The sequence below is a fragment of the Oncorhynchus keta genome, chromosome 4, assembly GCF_023373465.1.
Source record: "Oncorhynchus keta strain PuntledgeMale-10-30-2019 chromosome 4, Oket_V2, whole genome shotgun sequence".
Taxonomy (NCBI): Eukaryota; Metazoa; Chordata; class Actinopteri; order Salmoniformes; family Salmonidae; genus Oncorhynchus; species Oncorhynchus keta.
The window spans coordinates 66,146,099-66,163,598 of record NC_068424.1 but is presented as its reverse complement, the minus strand read 5'-3'; the positions used below and the strand labels follow the sequence as shown (position 1 = coordinate 66,163,598).

Here is a 17,500-nt window from a genome sequence, read left to right as displayed (position 1 = left end):
TTAGTACTTTTTCATTTTTCTTACAATCATCGGAATGCCTGTATATATATATATATATATAGATAGATATTGCATGATGTCAAGGACAATTCCATACATGTTCGCTTGACACGTATAATGAGACTTAATCAGTGAAATTATTTTCTCTCGCAGAGACATGTTCCAGTTGTTGTTCTAGATCAAGTTGCAGATCTAATGATAGAAAATTGGTATTTAATATGACGTTCTTTGAGACTTAAATCCGTAGGCCATATGTTTCCATATGCATGGCGAAATCTATCGGTGTATATAGGCTATAGACTTAATTAAATGATATGATATGTGGACATGTCAGGTTACAATAGCACAATTACAGAACCTCGATATTTAGTAATGTAGAGAGGCTATTGCACTGCGGGTGGGACACATTTTTTTTCCATTTTTTTTCTTCATAGTGCGTTCACACGAAGTGTATATACCATCCGCAGCCTATTTGTGTCTACCTTGTCAAAAGGAAAATAACCGAAGTGACATCATTATAAGGGCGACAGGTAGCATAGCGGCCAGTAGCCGAAAGGTCGCTGGTTCGAATACCCGAGCTGACAAGGTGTAAAATCTGTCGATGTGCCCTTGAACAAGGCACTCAACCATAATTTGCTCCAGGGGCGCCGTACTACTATGGTTGACCTTGTACATTTCACATTTCAAAATAAAATAATTTATTGAGTAGTCACATCCGGAGACTGCATTTGGATGAATTTGTGGAGAAAGGCAAACGTGAACTTTGTAGACAGTGCAATTATGGATTTTGATAATATGCAGAATTATTTCTCTGCTTCAAACACCGAGAGAAAAGTACAGCTATGATGATTTATTTATTAGCATCCACAATAGCTGTTGCTCATGCAGCAGCTCTCTTCCTGGGGTCCACACAAAACATAAAACATGACATACAGAACATTGATAGACAAGAACAGCTCAAGGACAAAACTGCATACATTTCAAATAAGAGAACGTGGGCTGTCAAACGATTAAAAAAAAACTCATATCGAGTTGATTTTAGAATTTGCTGTGGTTACACGATCCATCTTAAATTCAGAATTTGCTTTAAGATTTGATATATACAAAAAGCACAAAAAGCATTACAAGAATTCGGATGTTTTGATTTTGTCCAAGATAATGGTTAGCAAAATCAAGTCAATTGATAAAGCACAATTTCTGTAACCTCAACGGATTTGTTGTTTTTAGCTGTATACATTGTGTATTTTGGATGCTTTCAGTATATTTTGAACGCTTTCAGACAATGCAATTAATCACGATAAAAATAGAATGCACAAAAATTACAAAATGTTCAATCGAAATAATAACAACCCTAAAGAAAATATGTAATGAAAATGTAAAATACCCAACAGGTGTCCTTGCTATATATATATATATATATATAGCTCATAAAATGTTAATTACATTTTGATCGATTTTCAGATCTCGTGGAGTAGTCTATCTCGGGTAATACTTCCATACCTTAAACCCAAACAAACGTCCTACGATAAATAAATAAGTAAATCATGGAGAAGGAGGTATGTATCGCATCAAAGTAAATAGTATACTAATATATAATTTAATAACATTTATAATTGTAAAAGTGACTATCCAGCCTATACAGTAGTTTAAATATTTCGTTTGTCAAATGTAGCCTAATATCAAACGAGTAGGCCTATTTCCAGACGGCTTGACTAGTGTTGAAGGCCAAGCAAGCGCTTACACTCTAGTCTATTTCAATAATGGTTAAGTAACATTAAACCATACCGATCGAGAAAATGCAAGATACATTTTCTATTGCTAGTGATAATCTGAAAAATGAAATGACAAAAAACAGAAGCAACTAGGTTTGACAGTTTAGATAGAGCGCAGGTAAACTGCACGATAAAGAATTTCACACAACTTCTGAACTGTGATAACCTATACAATGACCCTACATCAGCTTTAAGCTACTGATCCAATGTGTACCTCTCAGTCTCGAAAGAAACTGTAGGTTATAAACGATGACCTGAGGGGCACAACAAGGTCTGGAGAGGGTATACGACAGAATGTCACGCGTCCATATCGACCTGGGGATGTATAGATTAGAACTCGTGGACATGGCGGTTGAAAAATTATGTTGCAATATTAGTTGCGAGACAAAACTGAATCTATACGTGGATTGGTCTTGTGCATCAACAATTCTTATAATAAGTAAAAAGGTACTAAGCATAGTCTAGTCTGACTACTCTTGGTTATTGGAATAGAACGGTCTTTGAACAGTCTAAAACCTATAGCTTTCGATGTCTGTCTATATATTTTCAGAGATTCGATTCCGAATGGACACAAATGTAACGTTCAAGAAAGATATCATTCAAAATATCAAAAGTTATAGCCTAGCCTATAAGGTGTATGTTATTGTTTAGCCTACTGCATAAACAAGCTAAATATTGTACACTTTTATTTGGCAAACAATGACGCAGCATAATTTGGAAATGTATAGTATTGTATAGTACTGAGCTGGCCTATAGCCTACATAAAACAAAGGAAATATGTATTTGATAGTTGGCTATTGTAAAATAGCACATCAAATATTTTCCCGCTAGCCTGACCCATGCTGCAATTCCCGATAGAGGCTATTATGCTGATTAAATTTAAAGATTAGACTACCAAATGAATATCATTATAGGGTGTTTGACATTTTATGTGAGAAATGTATCAAAATAAACTTTACCAACCCACCTAAACATTTACTAGTGTAGGCTGTAGGTTGTACCACACAATGCGAAAATATATTCACACGTATTAAAAAAGAATGCATTAAATAGGACCTATGTAGTCTAACATTATGCATAGCCTGAAGATTGATTCTCACATTTGTTTTTGTTCATATTTAAAATAGTTATTGCTTTATTGATTAATATATGTACTCACCTAAGAGAAGGAAAACCTAATCATAACCCATACACATACTGTATTATGCATTATTATGTTATTAGGGATCTTTAATAATGATTAGGGATGACCTCTAGTGACTAGTCCTTCCAACAAGCAGATGTAGCTATTCTATATTAACATTAATATTGTAACAAATGTCATTACTATACCACATGACCATATCTATTTGCCCATGTGTCCTCAAATGAATCTCTACTTTTCCTCTGCATTTCCAAACAACCAACGTGAGACGGGAGAAAATGAAAACGTGTTATTGTTGTTTTTGGATGAATCTGGGCCATACCTGTTTAGTGAATCGGTGTCCCCTCTCGACTGAATATGTGCCCTTTTCCGTTCCATTACACCACTGCCTTGGATTTTCACTGACGATTCTGAAGATTCATTAAGGCTTTATGTTGCTGAAAAATAGTATTTTTTGTTTTATGAAAATTAATTTTCCATTCTTACAGATATTTATGAGGGTTCTGATGGTACCCATAATTGAAGAACATGTGCAAGATATTGGCAATAATATTTTCTTAGATTTCATAACTGCCCGCTATCATGTAGCCCAACAATTTCATTTGAAATCAATCAAACAATTTACGTAGCATCTGTACTGGAGTCTATTTTGTTTCACTATACAGTAACAACAATATCAAAGTTACTTCCGCATAACACATAATTATGTTCAATAACCTATACATTGCATGCTTTGTGTGTGCATACCTGTGCCTTTTTTTTGGTCCAGTTTAGGGTCTTTCACGCATATACCTTCACAATACTCTTATCTTGGCACCCTCACTTACCACGTTGATGGGCCAATATTGACCTGACAGTCACTGCCACCGGGCTCAAACCGCTCCAGGTGCAAATTCCTCTGTATTACCTGCTGGTCGGCCCCGGTGACCACATAACATCTCCTATAACAGACTGAATTAAACTGACGCCATCTTGAAAACGGTGAAATTTGAAATGAATACATGTATAACTATTTTTAATTAACCATTAACCTAAATTTAACATAAATGAAAATCAACATATTACTTTGAAGATATAGGCTATCTAGGCCGAATACAATATGCTTTTGCAAAGTAACAGCTACATGTATTTTCTCACGTTCATTCCTAAACTAAAATGAAAAGGATATTCTATATATTATATTCCATACTCCTCTGCAAACGACAATGATGAATGTGCTCCCAACATGGAGACAGCGACAGCATTAATTAGTGTAACATTTGAGTCACTTAGTAGATGCTCATCAAGAGTCATTTACAGTAGCCAAGTACGTCCATACTTGTTTCTTATTGGTCACCCGTGGGAATCGAACCCACAACCCTGGCGTTGCTAGCACCATGCTCCAGCAACTGAGGCACATGGGATTAGTAAAATTATAATTTAAACCACGTCTGAATGGATTACTATGATTGAGTAGCCGCAATCCCATATGAACACAATTCAGGTCTACTGAATTTAAAATCCATTAGGGCCTCGGGCTACCTGGGAATTTGAATATTTTTTTGGACCATCATGATGAATAGGCTAGGCTAGGAGATGTGGAACGTTTTTGAAGGTGTATAGCTACATACTTTAGTTCATACAGTTATTTTATGCAATTTATGCTACATAATGTGGGGGGAGAAAAGTATTATTTATGGAATGGTCAATACTTTTTAAATTCTACATTTCTTTATCTGGAAAGAATGCCTCTCAGTCTTTGACCTTGATTACCATAGCAACAAGGACGCGTAGTCTATGGTCAGCTGTTGAGCGTTCAGGTCCTTGGACTGGTCCATTGTGAAGCAGTCTTATTCAATTAAAATGTTAACCTTCTTTATTTGCTATTCTTGGATGATATTTTTTTTTAACGTAAAAGTTGTAACATCAAATGTGTCCTTAATGTACAAGTATTTCAGTTGGCAGATAAAGGGTTTGTAAATAACAGGCTTACAAAACATAAATGGAACATGCCTGGCATGAGTGGTAGGTGAAACATGGCGTCTGCTGCTGGGTCTATTTTAGCTAACTGAATAGCAAGCTAGCTATATTCAAATGCTTTGACGATATTACTGTGAATAGCAGTAGCTACATTTTCAGTACAATAATATCTTCATTGCAATATATTTCAATATGTCGGACTCAGAAGAGGACAGTCAAGATAAGCAACTTAAAATTGTAGTCATCGGAGACGGCGCATCGGGGAAGGTGAGGGATTTTTAGATTAGTTAATAGTTAGCTAGTAGCTAGATGTATTATTTTGAGTTACGTTAGCTGGCTAGCTAGCAGCATACCTACGTCACGGGGGCAATTGGGCAAATTACTATGAAGTGGATAACTTTAGCTCAGAAGTATCTTACAGAATTGTCCTGCGTAGCTGCGTGTGCTAGACCAACGTTTTGCCTATGCTTGTTAGCTGCTAGCTAACGTTAGCTCTTCAGACAGGTAGAACCGTGAACCAAACCACCGGGGTTTGTCAAACAGGCAGTTTTTTTTGTTTTAGCATAGCTAACTATAGCCAATGCTGATAATTTAGTTGGTTAGTTACCGTCTTAGTCTTTCACAACAGGGGCCAGAGTGATGTTAATAGCATTAGTTCATGTGGAGCTAACTAACGACATGGAACAAAGTCTAGTCATTGTATATGATGAGAGCTAGCGACTGTCCTCTGAATTATCTTCCCAACAGTCAAGTGTCAACAGAAAGGACAATTACGCCTGTGGGGCATAACATGTTTCCCGGCAACACAACCTGGTCTCATAGACCAGACGCAACATAGTAAATGTAAATCCGGGACTCTTGTTGCTTTTGTTATGGTTACATTGGACACTTGACATTTTTAACAATGCTTTTTTCAGATAAAAACTAGTTCATTGCACGCTGCCTTATTTTAGGGTATTTTTCACCTTGCCAGCTTCTATTAGTTCTATTGAGTACCGTGGCACCAACTCGCCTTCCAAACGTTCTATTCCCAGCCTATTGTTCTACGCCACAATGCTTGCTTTGCTATTGTTGGCAATGAGAGCTGCCCACGTTGCTGGTAGTTAAAATGTAAACAACAACAAAAAATTACTCACGGAACTCTGAGGTCGTCCCATTGTTTCCCATAGGGAAATATAGGTATGTCTGTGTTGCCAAATATCTTGCAATGTGTATATTTCGATTTTTGCAAATTGGACACCACTTTAATCATGAGAATCTCCTCTTTCTAATTATGCAAGGCTGGGCAGCGTACTCGGTTGTCATCAAACGCCAGCCCCGAAATACCTTTTGCCCTTGGAACGCTGAGCTCCCCTCATTTGTTTTCCTATGGAGAAGCATGCTGGTATATTTTGCCAAATATCTCGCAATGCGTATATTTAGATTTTTTTTCAAGTCGGACACCATTTGAATCAGCAAATTTGCGAGAAAATAATTCCACAATGACATAAAAAAAATAATATCCTGAACTAATCCGCCCTAAATGTGACTAGGGTGCTACTTCTGTCTCTTTCCTGATGTTCTTCAACCATGGACCGGGTCACTGTGGCCCAACCTGGTCTCAGAGCATTTCGGATTAGTAAATCTGAGACACTCCATTGAGTATAATATGATAGGTTTCGTATGGTATTTTTAAACTGTGGATGCCCATCATCCATTTCATATATTATGTTTTGAATTACAATTTGTACAATATATTTTACAAATTTGCTGAAACAAAAATAGAACTGTTTGACCATCATTATGTTTGGAGGAAAAAGGGGGAGGCTTGCAAGCCAAAGAACACCATCCCAACCGTGAAGCACGGGGGTGGCTGCATCATGTTGCGCGGCTGCTTTGCTGCAGGAGGGACTGGTGCACTTCACAAAATAGATGGCATCCTGAGGAAGGAAAATTGTGGATATATTGAAGCAACATCTCAAGACATCAGTCAGGAAGTTAAAGCTTGGTCGCAAATGGGTCTTCCAAATGGACAATGACCCCAAGCATACTTCTAAAGTTGTGGCGAAATGGCTCAAAGACAACAAAGTCAAGGTATTGGAGTGGCCATCACAAAGCCCTGACCTCAGTCCTATAGAAAATGTGTGGGCAGAACTGAAAAAGCGTGTGCGAGCAAGGAGGCCTACAAACCTGACTCAGTTACACCAGCTCTGTCAGGAGGAATGGGACAAAGTTCACCCAATTCATTGTGTGAAGCTTGTGGAAGGCTACCCGAAACATATGACCCAAGTTAAACAATTTAAAGGCAACGCTCCCAAATGCTAATTGATTGTATGTAAACTTCTGACCCACTGGGAATGTGATGAAATAAATAAAATCTGAAATAAATAATTCTGTCTGCTATTATTCTGACATTTCAAATTCTTAAAATAAAGTGGTGATCCTAACTGACCTAAGACAGGGAATTTTGACAAGGATTAAATGTCAGGAATTGTGAAAAACTAAGGTGCATGTAATCTTCCGACTTCAACTGTATTTTTACCCTTTACTCGGTACTTTGTTGAAGTACCTTTTGCGGTGATTACAGCCTCGAGTCTTCTTTGGTATGACACAACAACCTTAGCACATCTGTATTTTGGGAGTTTCTCCCATTCTTCTCTGCAGATCCTCTCAAGATCTGTCAGGTTGGATGGGAAATGTTGCTGCACAGCTATTTTTAAGTCTCTCCAGAGATGTTTGATCGGGTTCAAGTCTGGGCTCTGGCTGGGCATTTCAAGACTTGTCTCTAGGCCACACCTGCATTGTCTTGGCTGTGTGCTTAGGGTCATTGTCCTGTTGGAAGGTGAACCTTTGCCCCAGTCTGAGGTCCTGACCACTCTGGAGCAGGTTGTCATCAAGGATCTCTCTGTACTTTGCTCCGTTCATCTTTCCCTCGTTCCTGACTAGTCTCCCAGTCCCTGCCGCTGAATAAAATCCCCACAGCATAATTCTGCCACCACCACGCTTTACCGTTGGGATGATCCCAGGTTTCCTCCTGACGTGACACTTAGCATTCAGGCCAAAGATTTCAATCTTGGTTTCATCAGACCAGAGAATCTTGTTTCTCATGGTCGGAGTGTCTTTGGGTGCCTTTTGACAAACTCCAAGCTGGCTGTCATGTGCCTTTTACTGAGGAGTGGTTTCCGTCTGGCCACTCTACCATAAAGGGCTGATTGGTCGAGTGCTGTAGAGATGGTTGACCTTCTTGAAGGTTCTCCCATCTCCACAGAGGAACTCTGTCAGTGACCATCAGGATCTTGGTCACCTCCCTGACCAAGACCCTTCTCCCCTGATTGCTCAGTTTGGCCGCGCGGCCAGCTCTATGAAGGGTCTTGGTGGTTCCAAACCTCTTCCATTTAAGATTTATGGAGGCCATTGTGTCCTTGGGGACCTTCAATGCTGCATAAATGTTTTGGTACCCTTCCCCAGATCTGTACCTCGACACAATCCTGTCTGGGAGCTCTACGGACAATTCCTTCGACCTTATGGCTTGGTTTTTTTCTCTGCCATGGACTGTCAACTGTGGGACCTTTGTATAGACAGGTGGGTTCCTTTCCAAATCATGTCCAATCAATTGAATTTACCACAGGCGGACTCCAATCAATTTCGAGTCTCATAGCAAAGGGTCTGAAGATTTAAACAAGTTATTTCTGTTATTTTTCATTAATTTGCCACAATTTATAAAAAAACAGTTTTCACTTTCAGTATGGGTATTGTGCGTAGATTGAGGAATAAAAAAAACATTTCTTTTTAATAACATAGGAACATTTGGAAAAAGCGAAGTTTTTTTTAATGCTTTCCCAAATGCACTGTATGTCTCTCTATTTAAGTGTGGGAATACGTGGGAACAGATTTTCTAAATTTATAATCACTGAGCTGATTTCCTGGTGACTTCAGTCTTATGTCCAATAATGAAAAAAGATATAAAAGAAAACTGTTTGTAATGGTTTGTACACTATATGCTCCAGTCTTCATTTGTTCTAAGGGAGATTGCCAAGATGATCAAAGTACTATTACTGTGTGACAGATCTATAAGCTGTTTCAACAATAGCATAGTGGATTTATATCTGGCATGAATCCAGTCTAGTAAACCTATTAATCGTACCTGACCCTTAATCCAGTTTGCGTGTGTTGTTGGAGGGATTTATTTGTAAACTTTTGGACCATGCTACTCTGGTTGTCTGATTTTACTATGTTAGCCAGTGATTACAGGTAAGCCGCAGTTGCTGCATTGCCTAGTACGTGGTAGCACAGCAGCCTAGATACAGTGCATTCGGAAAGTATTCAGACTTCTTCACTTTTTCCACATTTTGTTACGTTACAGCCTTGTTCTAAAATTGATTAAATCTACACAGAATTAACCATAATGACAAAGGGAAAACAGGTTTTTTGAAAGTTTTGCAAATGTATGTGAGTGATGTATAAAAAGATGCCTTATTGACATAATTATTCAGACCCTTTGCTATGGGACTCGAAATTGAGCTCAGGTGCATCCTGTTTCCATTGATCATCCTTGATGTTTCTACAACTTCATTGGAGTCCATCTGTGGTAAATCTATTCAAGAGGGGCTATATTCAAGAGTTCAAGTTGTTTTCTCAGTTGACTCCCTGCTGCAGAAGCAGCTCATTAACATGACCGTTGTTGCTTTGCAGTCATGACCGATTCATTCATATGAACCAACAGGGGGGCAAGTCTCAGTCCTCAGAAATAGTATTGACCTCGCTCCAGATTGCACACATGTTTAAGACTCATATGCTGTTATTCTTGTTAAAATCCCTCTACATGCGTTTAGTTTTCTTAATGAGAAGCTTTCAGTTCACGCCTATGCGCTTCTATTATGTTTAGAGTAGAACCAACTGTGGTAGAAGTTTAATGGGAAGAGGCTGGAGAGTTCTGTAGGGATTAAATGTTCAGGCGGTGTCTGGGTCATTGTTAGGTTATTTGCTTTCTGTCATCAGAGGCCAGTAATAAAACCAGTCACCATTCTGGACACACACAAAAAAAGTAGGAACTTGTATTAACCTCACCAAAAACTATTTCAGTCTTTTGTTCATTCTCTTCCTGGTAGATATAGGCTAAGCCTATATTTTCCAGAAAAGCCTACATGTAAATGTTCAGTTTTAGTATTTATTATGGACAAATATTTTGTATGAGACTTTTTTGCCTGCATGATCATAATGCAGGTAAATGTTCCAACATTTTATTTTATCTTTATTTAACTAGGCAAGTCAGTTAAGAACAAATTCTTATTTTCAATGACTGCCTAGGAACAGTGGGTTAACGACAGATTTTTACCTTGTCAGCTCAGGGATTCAATCTTGCAACCTTTCGGTTACAAGCCCAACGCTCTAACCACGAGGCTACCTGCCCCCCCCCCCTGTAGAAAATTATATTTTCTACAGCACAGACAGCTGGCAGCAAGGCAAAGAGGTTGTCATGATAATGCTGCAATGTTTCTTCTTCAGTGCATCTCTGAATCCTCAAATTATTGTGTGAATGTGTTGCAGTGATTTGAAGGGTTTTTCGGCCTCACTAGTCTCTTGAAAGTCATTTCTCCCCCTCTGTGAGAAAGAAAACAAATGGAGCAGTTACCCTATGTAGGCTCAACTAGAAAAATGAATGTTCCCAGTCTGAGAAGTCCTTCAGGCGGACAGAGAACACACACAGCTTAGTTTTCAGTAGAAACGCTACATTAATAACCCCCCCCCTCACACTGCTGCCAGGTGTCAGTTCATCACTGTCTCCATGACTTACCTGTTTGTCTGTTTTGGGCAGAAAACAGGACCCATACCCCCATTTTGAATAGGCACCAGTGACTGACATCTTGAATGCTGTTTCCCCCCTTATTAATGTCAATTTGCTCAGCAAATTGCAATCGGATCAGTTTTTCTTGGACGGCATCTTGAGGGGTATTTTCACATGCGGTTGTCCATTCAGAAAAATGTAGGGGAGATGTGTGAAGGCTTGTCCACCACCTGAGGTAGGAGCTGTCAAAAATATGGATACTCAGTTTCATCAGGCGTCACGACATTACAGAAGCTTAAGGACTTTTAACTCAACATATTTGTGTTGTTGAAATAGCATACATGTAGAGTAGGAATTGATAAACTATCCTAAATCTAAGATATGTAGGCTACTTGTCAGCATATGGTAGAAATGGAAGGATCCTTTGTCGACAGGAAAGCACCCTAACTAAGCTCACATTAAATATTATTATTAATATCTCTCTCTCTCTCCCTCTCTCCTATATCTCTCTCTCCTATCTCTCTCTCTCTCTCTCTCTCCTATCTCTCTCTCTCTCTCTCTCTCTCTCTCTCCTACCTCTCTCTCTCTCTCTCCTATCTCCTACTCTCTCTCTCTCTCTCCTATCTCCTACCTCTCTCTCTCCTATCTCTCTCTCTCTCCTATCTCTCTCTCCTACCTCTCTCTCCTATCTCTCTCTCTCCTATCTCTCTCTCTCTCTCTCCTACCTCTCTCTCTCTCCTATCTCTCTCTCTCTCCTACCTCTCTCTCTCTCTACCTCTCTCTCCTACCTCTCTCTCCTCTCTCTCTCTCTCTCCTACTCTCTCTCTCTCCTCTCTCTCCTACCTCTCTCTCTCTCCTCTCTCTCTACCTCTCTCTCTCTCCTCTCTCTCCTACCTCTCTCTCTCTCCTACCTCTCTCTCTCTCTCTCTCTCCTCTCTCTCCTACCTCTCTCTCTCTCTCTCCTACCTCTCTCTCTCTCTCTCTCTCCCTACCTCTCTCTCTCTCTCTCTTTCCTCTCTCTCTCGCCTACCTCTTTCTCTCTCCTATCTCTCTCTCTCTCTCCTACCTCTCTCTCTCTCTCCTCTCTCTCCTACCTCTCTCTCTCTCTCTCTCTCTCTCCTACCTCTCTCTCCTACCTCTCTCTCTCTCTCTCTCTCCTACATCTCTCTCTCCTACATCTCTCTCTCTCTCTCTCCCCTACCCCTCTCTCTCTCTCTCTCTCTCCCCTACCCCTCTCTCTCTCTCTCTCTCTCTGCCTACCTCTCTCTCTCTCTCTCTCTCTCTCGCCTACCTCTCTCTCTCTCTCTCTCGCCTACCTCTCTCTCTCTCGCCTACCTCTCTCTCTCTCGCCTACCTCTCTCTCTCGCCTACCTCTCTCTCTCGCCTACCTCTCTCTCTCGCCTACCTCTCTCTCTCTCCTACCTCTCTCTTTCTCTCTCCTACCTCTCTCTTTCTTTCTCCTACCTCTCTCTTTCTCTCTTGCCTACCTCTCTCTCTCTCTCTCTCTCTCTCTCTCTCTCTCTCTCTCCTACATCTCTCTCTCTCTCCTCTCTCTCTCCTCTCTCTCTCTCTCTCTCTCTCTCTCTCTCCTACCTCTCTCACCTCTCTCTCTCTCCTATCTCTCTCTCTCTCTCTCTCTTATCTCCTATCTCTCTCTCTCTCTCTCCTACCTCTCTCTCCTCTCTCCTATCTCTCTCTCTCTCTCTCTCTCTCTTATCTCCTATCTCTCTCTCTCTTATCTCCTATCTCTCTCTCTCTCTCCTACCTCTCTACCTCTCTCTCTCTCTCTCTCTTATCTCCTATCTCTCTCTCTCTCTCCTATCTCTCTCTCTCTCTCTCCTACCTCTCTCTCCTATCTCTCTCTCTCTCTCTCTCTTATCTCCTATCTCTCTCTCCTATCTCCTATCTCTCTCTTCTCTCCTATCTCTCTCTCTCTCACCTCTCTCTCCTCTCTCCTATCTCTCTCTCTCTCTCTCCTCTCTCCTACCTCTCTCTCTCTCTCCTACCTCTCTCTCACCTCTCTCTCTCTCCTCTCTCTCTCTCTCTCTCTCCTACCTCTCTCTCCTATCTCCTATCTCTCTCTCTCCTCTCTCCTACCTCTCTCACCTCTCTCTCTCTCCTATCTCTCTCTCTCTCTCTCTCTCTCTCCTATCTCTATCTCTCTCTCTCTCTCCTATCTCTATCTCTCTCTCCTACCTCTCTCTCCTATCTCCTATCTCTCTCTCCTACCTCTCTCTCCTATCTCCTATCTCTCTGACCTCTCTCTCTCTCTCTCTCTCTCTCTCTCCTATCTCTCTCTCTCTCCTACCTCTCTCCTACCTCTCTCTCTCTCCTCTCTCCTACCTCTCCTATCTCTCTCTCTCCTATCTCTCTCTCTCTCCTACCTCTCTCTCCTACCTCTCTCTCCTACCTCTCTCTCTCCTACCTCTCTCTCCTACCTCTCTCCTACCTCTCTCTCTCTCTCTCTCTCTCTCTCTCTCCTACCTCTCTCTCCTCTCTCCTCTCTCTCTCTCTCTCTCTCCTACCTCTCTCTCCTCTCTCCTCTCTCTCTCTCTCTCTCCTCTCTCCTACCTCTCTCTCTCTCTCCTACCTCTCTCCTATCTCCTATCTCTCTCACCTCTCTCTCTCTCTCTCTCTCTCTCTCTCTCCTATCTCCTATCTCTCTCTCTCCTACCTCTCACCCTCTCTCTCCTACCTCTCTCACCTCTCTCTCCTATCTCCTATCTCTCTCTCTCCTACCTCTCTCTCCTATCTCCTATCTCTCTGACCTCTCTCTCTCTCTCTCTCTCTCTCTCTCTCTCTCTCCTATCTCTCTCTCTCTCCTACCCTCTCTCCTACCTCTCTCTCTCTCCTCTCTCCTACCTCTCTCTCTCTCTCTCTCTCTAGCCTACCTCTCTCTCTCTCTCTCTCTCGCCTACCTCTCTCTCTCTCTCTCTCGCCTCTCTCTCTCTCTCTCTCTCTCTCTCGCCTACCTCTCTCTCTCTCTCTCTCTCTCTCGCCTACCTCTCTCTCTCTCTCTCTCTCTCTCTCTCTCTCTCTCGTCTACCCTCTCTCTCTCTCGCCTCTAGCCTCTCTCTCTCGCCTACCTCTCTCTCTCGCCTACCTCTCTCTCTCTCCTCTCTCTCTCCTCTCTCTCTCTCTCCCTACCTCTCTCTCTCTCTCTCTCCTATCTCTCTCTCTCTCCTACCTCTCTCTCCTACCTCTCTCTCTCTCCTCTCTCCTACCTCTCTCTCTCTCTCTCTCTCTCTCTCGCCTCTCTCTCTCTCTCTCGCCTACCTCTCTCTCTCTCTCTCTCGCCTACCTCTCTCTCTCTCTCTCTCTCTCTCTCTCGCCTACCTCTCTCTCTCTCTCTCTCTCTCGCCTACCTCTCTCTCTCTCTCTCTCTACCTCTCTCTCTCGTCTACCTCTCTCTCTCTCTCGCCTCTCCTCGCCTACCTCTCTCTCTCTCGCCTACCTCTCTCTCTCTCTCTCGCCTACCTCTCTCTCTCTCTCTCGCCTACCTCTCTCTCTCGCCTACCTCTCTCTCTCTCCTACCTCTCTCTTTCTTTCTCCTACCTCTCTCTTTCTCTCTTGCCTACCTCTCTCTCGCCTATCTCTCTCTCTCCTCTCTCTCTCTCCTACAGCTATCTCTCTCTCCTCTCTCTCTCTCCTACAGCTATCTCTCTCTCCTCTCTCTCTCTCCTACATCTATCTCTCTCTCCTCTCTCTCTCTCCTACATCTATCTCTCTCTCCTCTCTCTCTCTCCTACATCTATCTCTCTCTCTCCTACCTCTCTCCTCTCTCCTATCTCTCTCTCTCTCCTTCTCTCCTACCTCTCTCTCTCTCTCTCTCCTACCTCTCTCTCTCTCGCCTACCTCTCTCTTTCTCTCTTGCCTACCTCTCTCTCGCCTATCTCTCTTTCTCTCTCTCTCTCTCTCTCTCTCTCTCTCTCTCTCTCTCTCCTACATCTATCTCTCTCTCCTCTCTCTCTCCTACATCTATCTCTCTCTCCTCTCTCTCTCCTACATCTATCTCTCTCTCCTCTCTCTCTCTCTCTCCTTCTCTCCTACCTCTCTCTCTCTCTCCTACCTCTCTCTCCTACCTCTCTCTCTCTCCTCTCTCTCCTACCTCTCTCTCTCTCTCTCGCCTACCTCTCTCTCTCTCTCTCTCTCCTTCTCTCCCATCTCTCTCTCCTACCTCTCTCTCTCTCTCTCTCTCGCCTACCCTCTCTCTCTCTCTCGCCTACCTCTCTCTCTCTCTCTCTCTCGCCTACCTCTCTCTCTCTCTCTCTCCTACCTCTCTCTCTCTCTCTCTCGCCTTCCTCTCTCTCTCTCTCTCTCTCGCCTACCTCTCTCTCTCTCTCTCTCTCTCGCCTACCTCTCTCTCTCTCTCTCTCTCTCGCCTACCTCTCTCTCTCTCTCTCTCTCTCGCCTACCTCTCTCTCTCTCTCTCTCTCTCGCCTACCTCTCTCTCTCTCTCTCTCTCTCTCTCGCCTACCTCTCTCTCTCTCTCTCTCTCGCCTACCTCTCTCTCTCTCTCTCTCTCTCGCCTACCTCTCTCTCTCTCTCCTACCTCTCTCGCCTACCTCCTCTCTCTCTCTCCTACCTCTCTCTCTCTCTCTCTCTCTCTCCTACCTACCTCTCTCTCTCTCCTATCTCTCTCTCTCTCCTATCTCTCTCCTATCTCTCTCTCTCTCTCTCTCTCTCTCTCTCTCCTACCCTCTCTCTCTCTCTCCTATCTCTCTCTCTCTCTCTCTCCTTCTCTCCTATCTCTCTCTCCTACCTCTCTCTCTCTCATATCTCTCTCTCCTATCTCTCACTCTCTCTCCTTTCTCCCATCTCTCTCTCCTACCTCTCTCTCTCTCTCTCTCTCGCCTACCTCTCTCTCTCTCCTACCTCTCTCTCCTACCCCTCTCTCTCTCTCTCTCTCTCTCTCTCTCTCTCTCCTATCTCTCTCTCTCCTATCTCTCTCTCTCCTCTCTCTCTCCTATCTCTCTTCTCTCTCCTATCTCTCTTCTCTCTCCTATCTCTCTTCTCTCTCCTATCTCTCTCTCTCCTATCTCTCTCTCTTTCTCCTATCTCTCTCTCTCTCCTTCTCTCCTATCTCTCTCTCCTACATCTCTCTCTCTCCTTCTCTCCTATCTCTCTCTCTCCTACCTCTCTCTCCTCTCTCCTACCTCTCTCTCTCCTCTCTCCTATCTCTCTCTCTCTCTCTCTCCTTCTCTCCTATCTCTCTCTCTCTCTCTCCTTCTCTCCTATCTCTCTCTCCTTCTCTCTCTCTCTCTCTCCTTCTCTCCTATCTCTCTCTCTCTATCTATCTCTCTCTCTCTATCTATCTCTCTCTATCTCTCTCCTCTCTCCTATCTCTCTCCTTCTCTCCTACTCTCTCTCTCTCTCTCTCTCTTCTCTCTCCTATCTCTCCTATCTCTCCTATCTCCTCTCTCTCCTACCTCTCTCTCTCTCTCCTATCTCTCTCTCTCTCTCTCTCTCTCCTTCTCTCCTATCTCTCTCTCTCTCTCTCCTATCTCTCTCTCTCTCTCTCCTTCTCTCCTATCTCTCTCTTCTCTCCTATCTCTCTCTCTCTCTCCTCTCTCCTACCTCTCTCTCTCTCCTCTCTCCTACCTCTCTCTCTCTATCTCTCTCTCCTTCTCTCCTATCTCTCTCTCTCTCTCCTTCTCTCCTATCTCTCTCTCTCCTATCTCTCTCTCTCTCTACCTCTCTCTCTCTCTCTCTCTCTCTCTCTCCTCTCTTCTCTCCTATCTCTCTCTCTCCTTCTCTCCTATCTCTCTATCTCTCCTATCTCTCTATCTCTCTATCTCTATCTCTCTATCTCTCTCTCCTACTCTCTCTCTCCTCTCTCTCTCCTATCTCTCTCTCTCTCTCTCTCTCCTATATCTCTCTCATATCTCTCTCTCTCCTACCTCTCTCTCTCTCTCTCTCCTATCTCTCTCTCTCTCTCTCTCTTCTCTCCTATCTCTCTCTCTATCTCTCTCTCTCTCTATCTCTCATCTCTCTCTATCTCTCTCTCCTATCTCTCATCTCTCTCTCTCTCCTTCTCTCCTATCTCTCTATATCTCTCTCTATCTCTCTCTCTATCTCTCTCTCCTTCTCTCTCCTATCTCTCCTTCTCTCTCTATATCTCTCTCCTCTCTCTATATCTCTCTCTCTATATATCTCTCTCTCTCCTATATCTCTCTCCCTCTCTCCTATATCTCTCTCCCTCTCTCCTATATCTCTCTCTCCTATATCTCTCTATCTCTCTCTATATCTCTCTCTCTCCTATCTCTCTCTCTCCTACCTATCTCTCCTCTCTCTCTCTCTATCTCTCTCTCTCTCTCCCTCTCTCTCTCTCTCTCCTATCTCTCTCTCTCTCCTACCTCTCTCTCTCCTCTCTCCTACCTCTCTCTCTCCTCTCTCCTATCTCTCTCTCATCCTCTCTCTCTCCCTCTCTCTCTCTACCTCTCTCTCTATCTCTCTCCTACCTCTCTCACCTCTCTCTCTCTCCTATCTCTCTCTCTCATCTCTCTCTCTCTCCTTCTCTCTTCTCTCCTATCTCTCTCTATCTATCTCTCCTCTCTCCTATCTCTCCATCTCTCTCTCTATCTCTCTCTCTCCTATATCTCATCTCCCTCTCTCTCCTCTATCTCTCTCTCTCATCTCTCTCTCTCTCCTTCTCTCCTATCTCTCTCTCTCCTCTATCTCTCTCTCTCCTCCTATCTCTCTATCTCTCCTTCTCTCTCCTATATCTCTCTCCCTCTCTCTATCTCTCTCTACCTCTCTCTCTATCTCTCTCTCTCTCCTATATCTCTCCTCTCCCCTATATCTCTCTCTCTCTCCTATATCTCTCTCTCTCTCCTATCTCTCTCTCTCTCTCCTATATCT

At 42.8% G+C, this 17,500-nt stretch overlaps 1 protein-coding gene across 2 annotated transcripts in view; it reads left to right on the top strand.

The window, feature by feature from the left end:
* The first annotated feature begins 4,905 nt into the window (after positions 1-4,905).
* Positions 4,906-17,500, top strand: part of LOC118380877 (ras-related protein Rab-28-like) — a 77,168-nt gene continuing 64,573 nt past the window's right edge. For both annotated transcript variants that reach the window (XM_035767842.2, XM_035767852.2), the window contains exon 1: positions 4,906-5,142. In XM_035767842.2, coding sequence (XP_035623735.1) covers positions 5,068-5,142 — 75 coding nt within the window. In that variant the 5' untranslated portion in view covers positions 4,906-5,067. The remainder of the gene's footprint in view (positions 5,143-17,500) is intronic.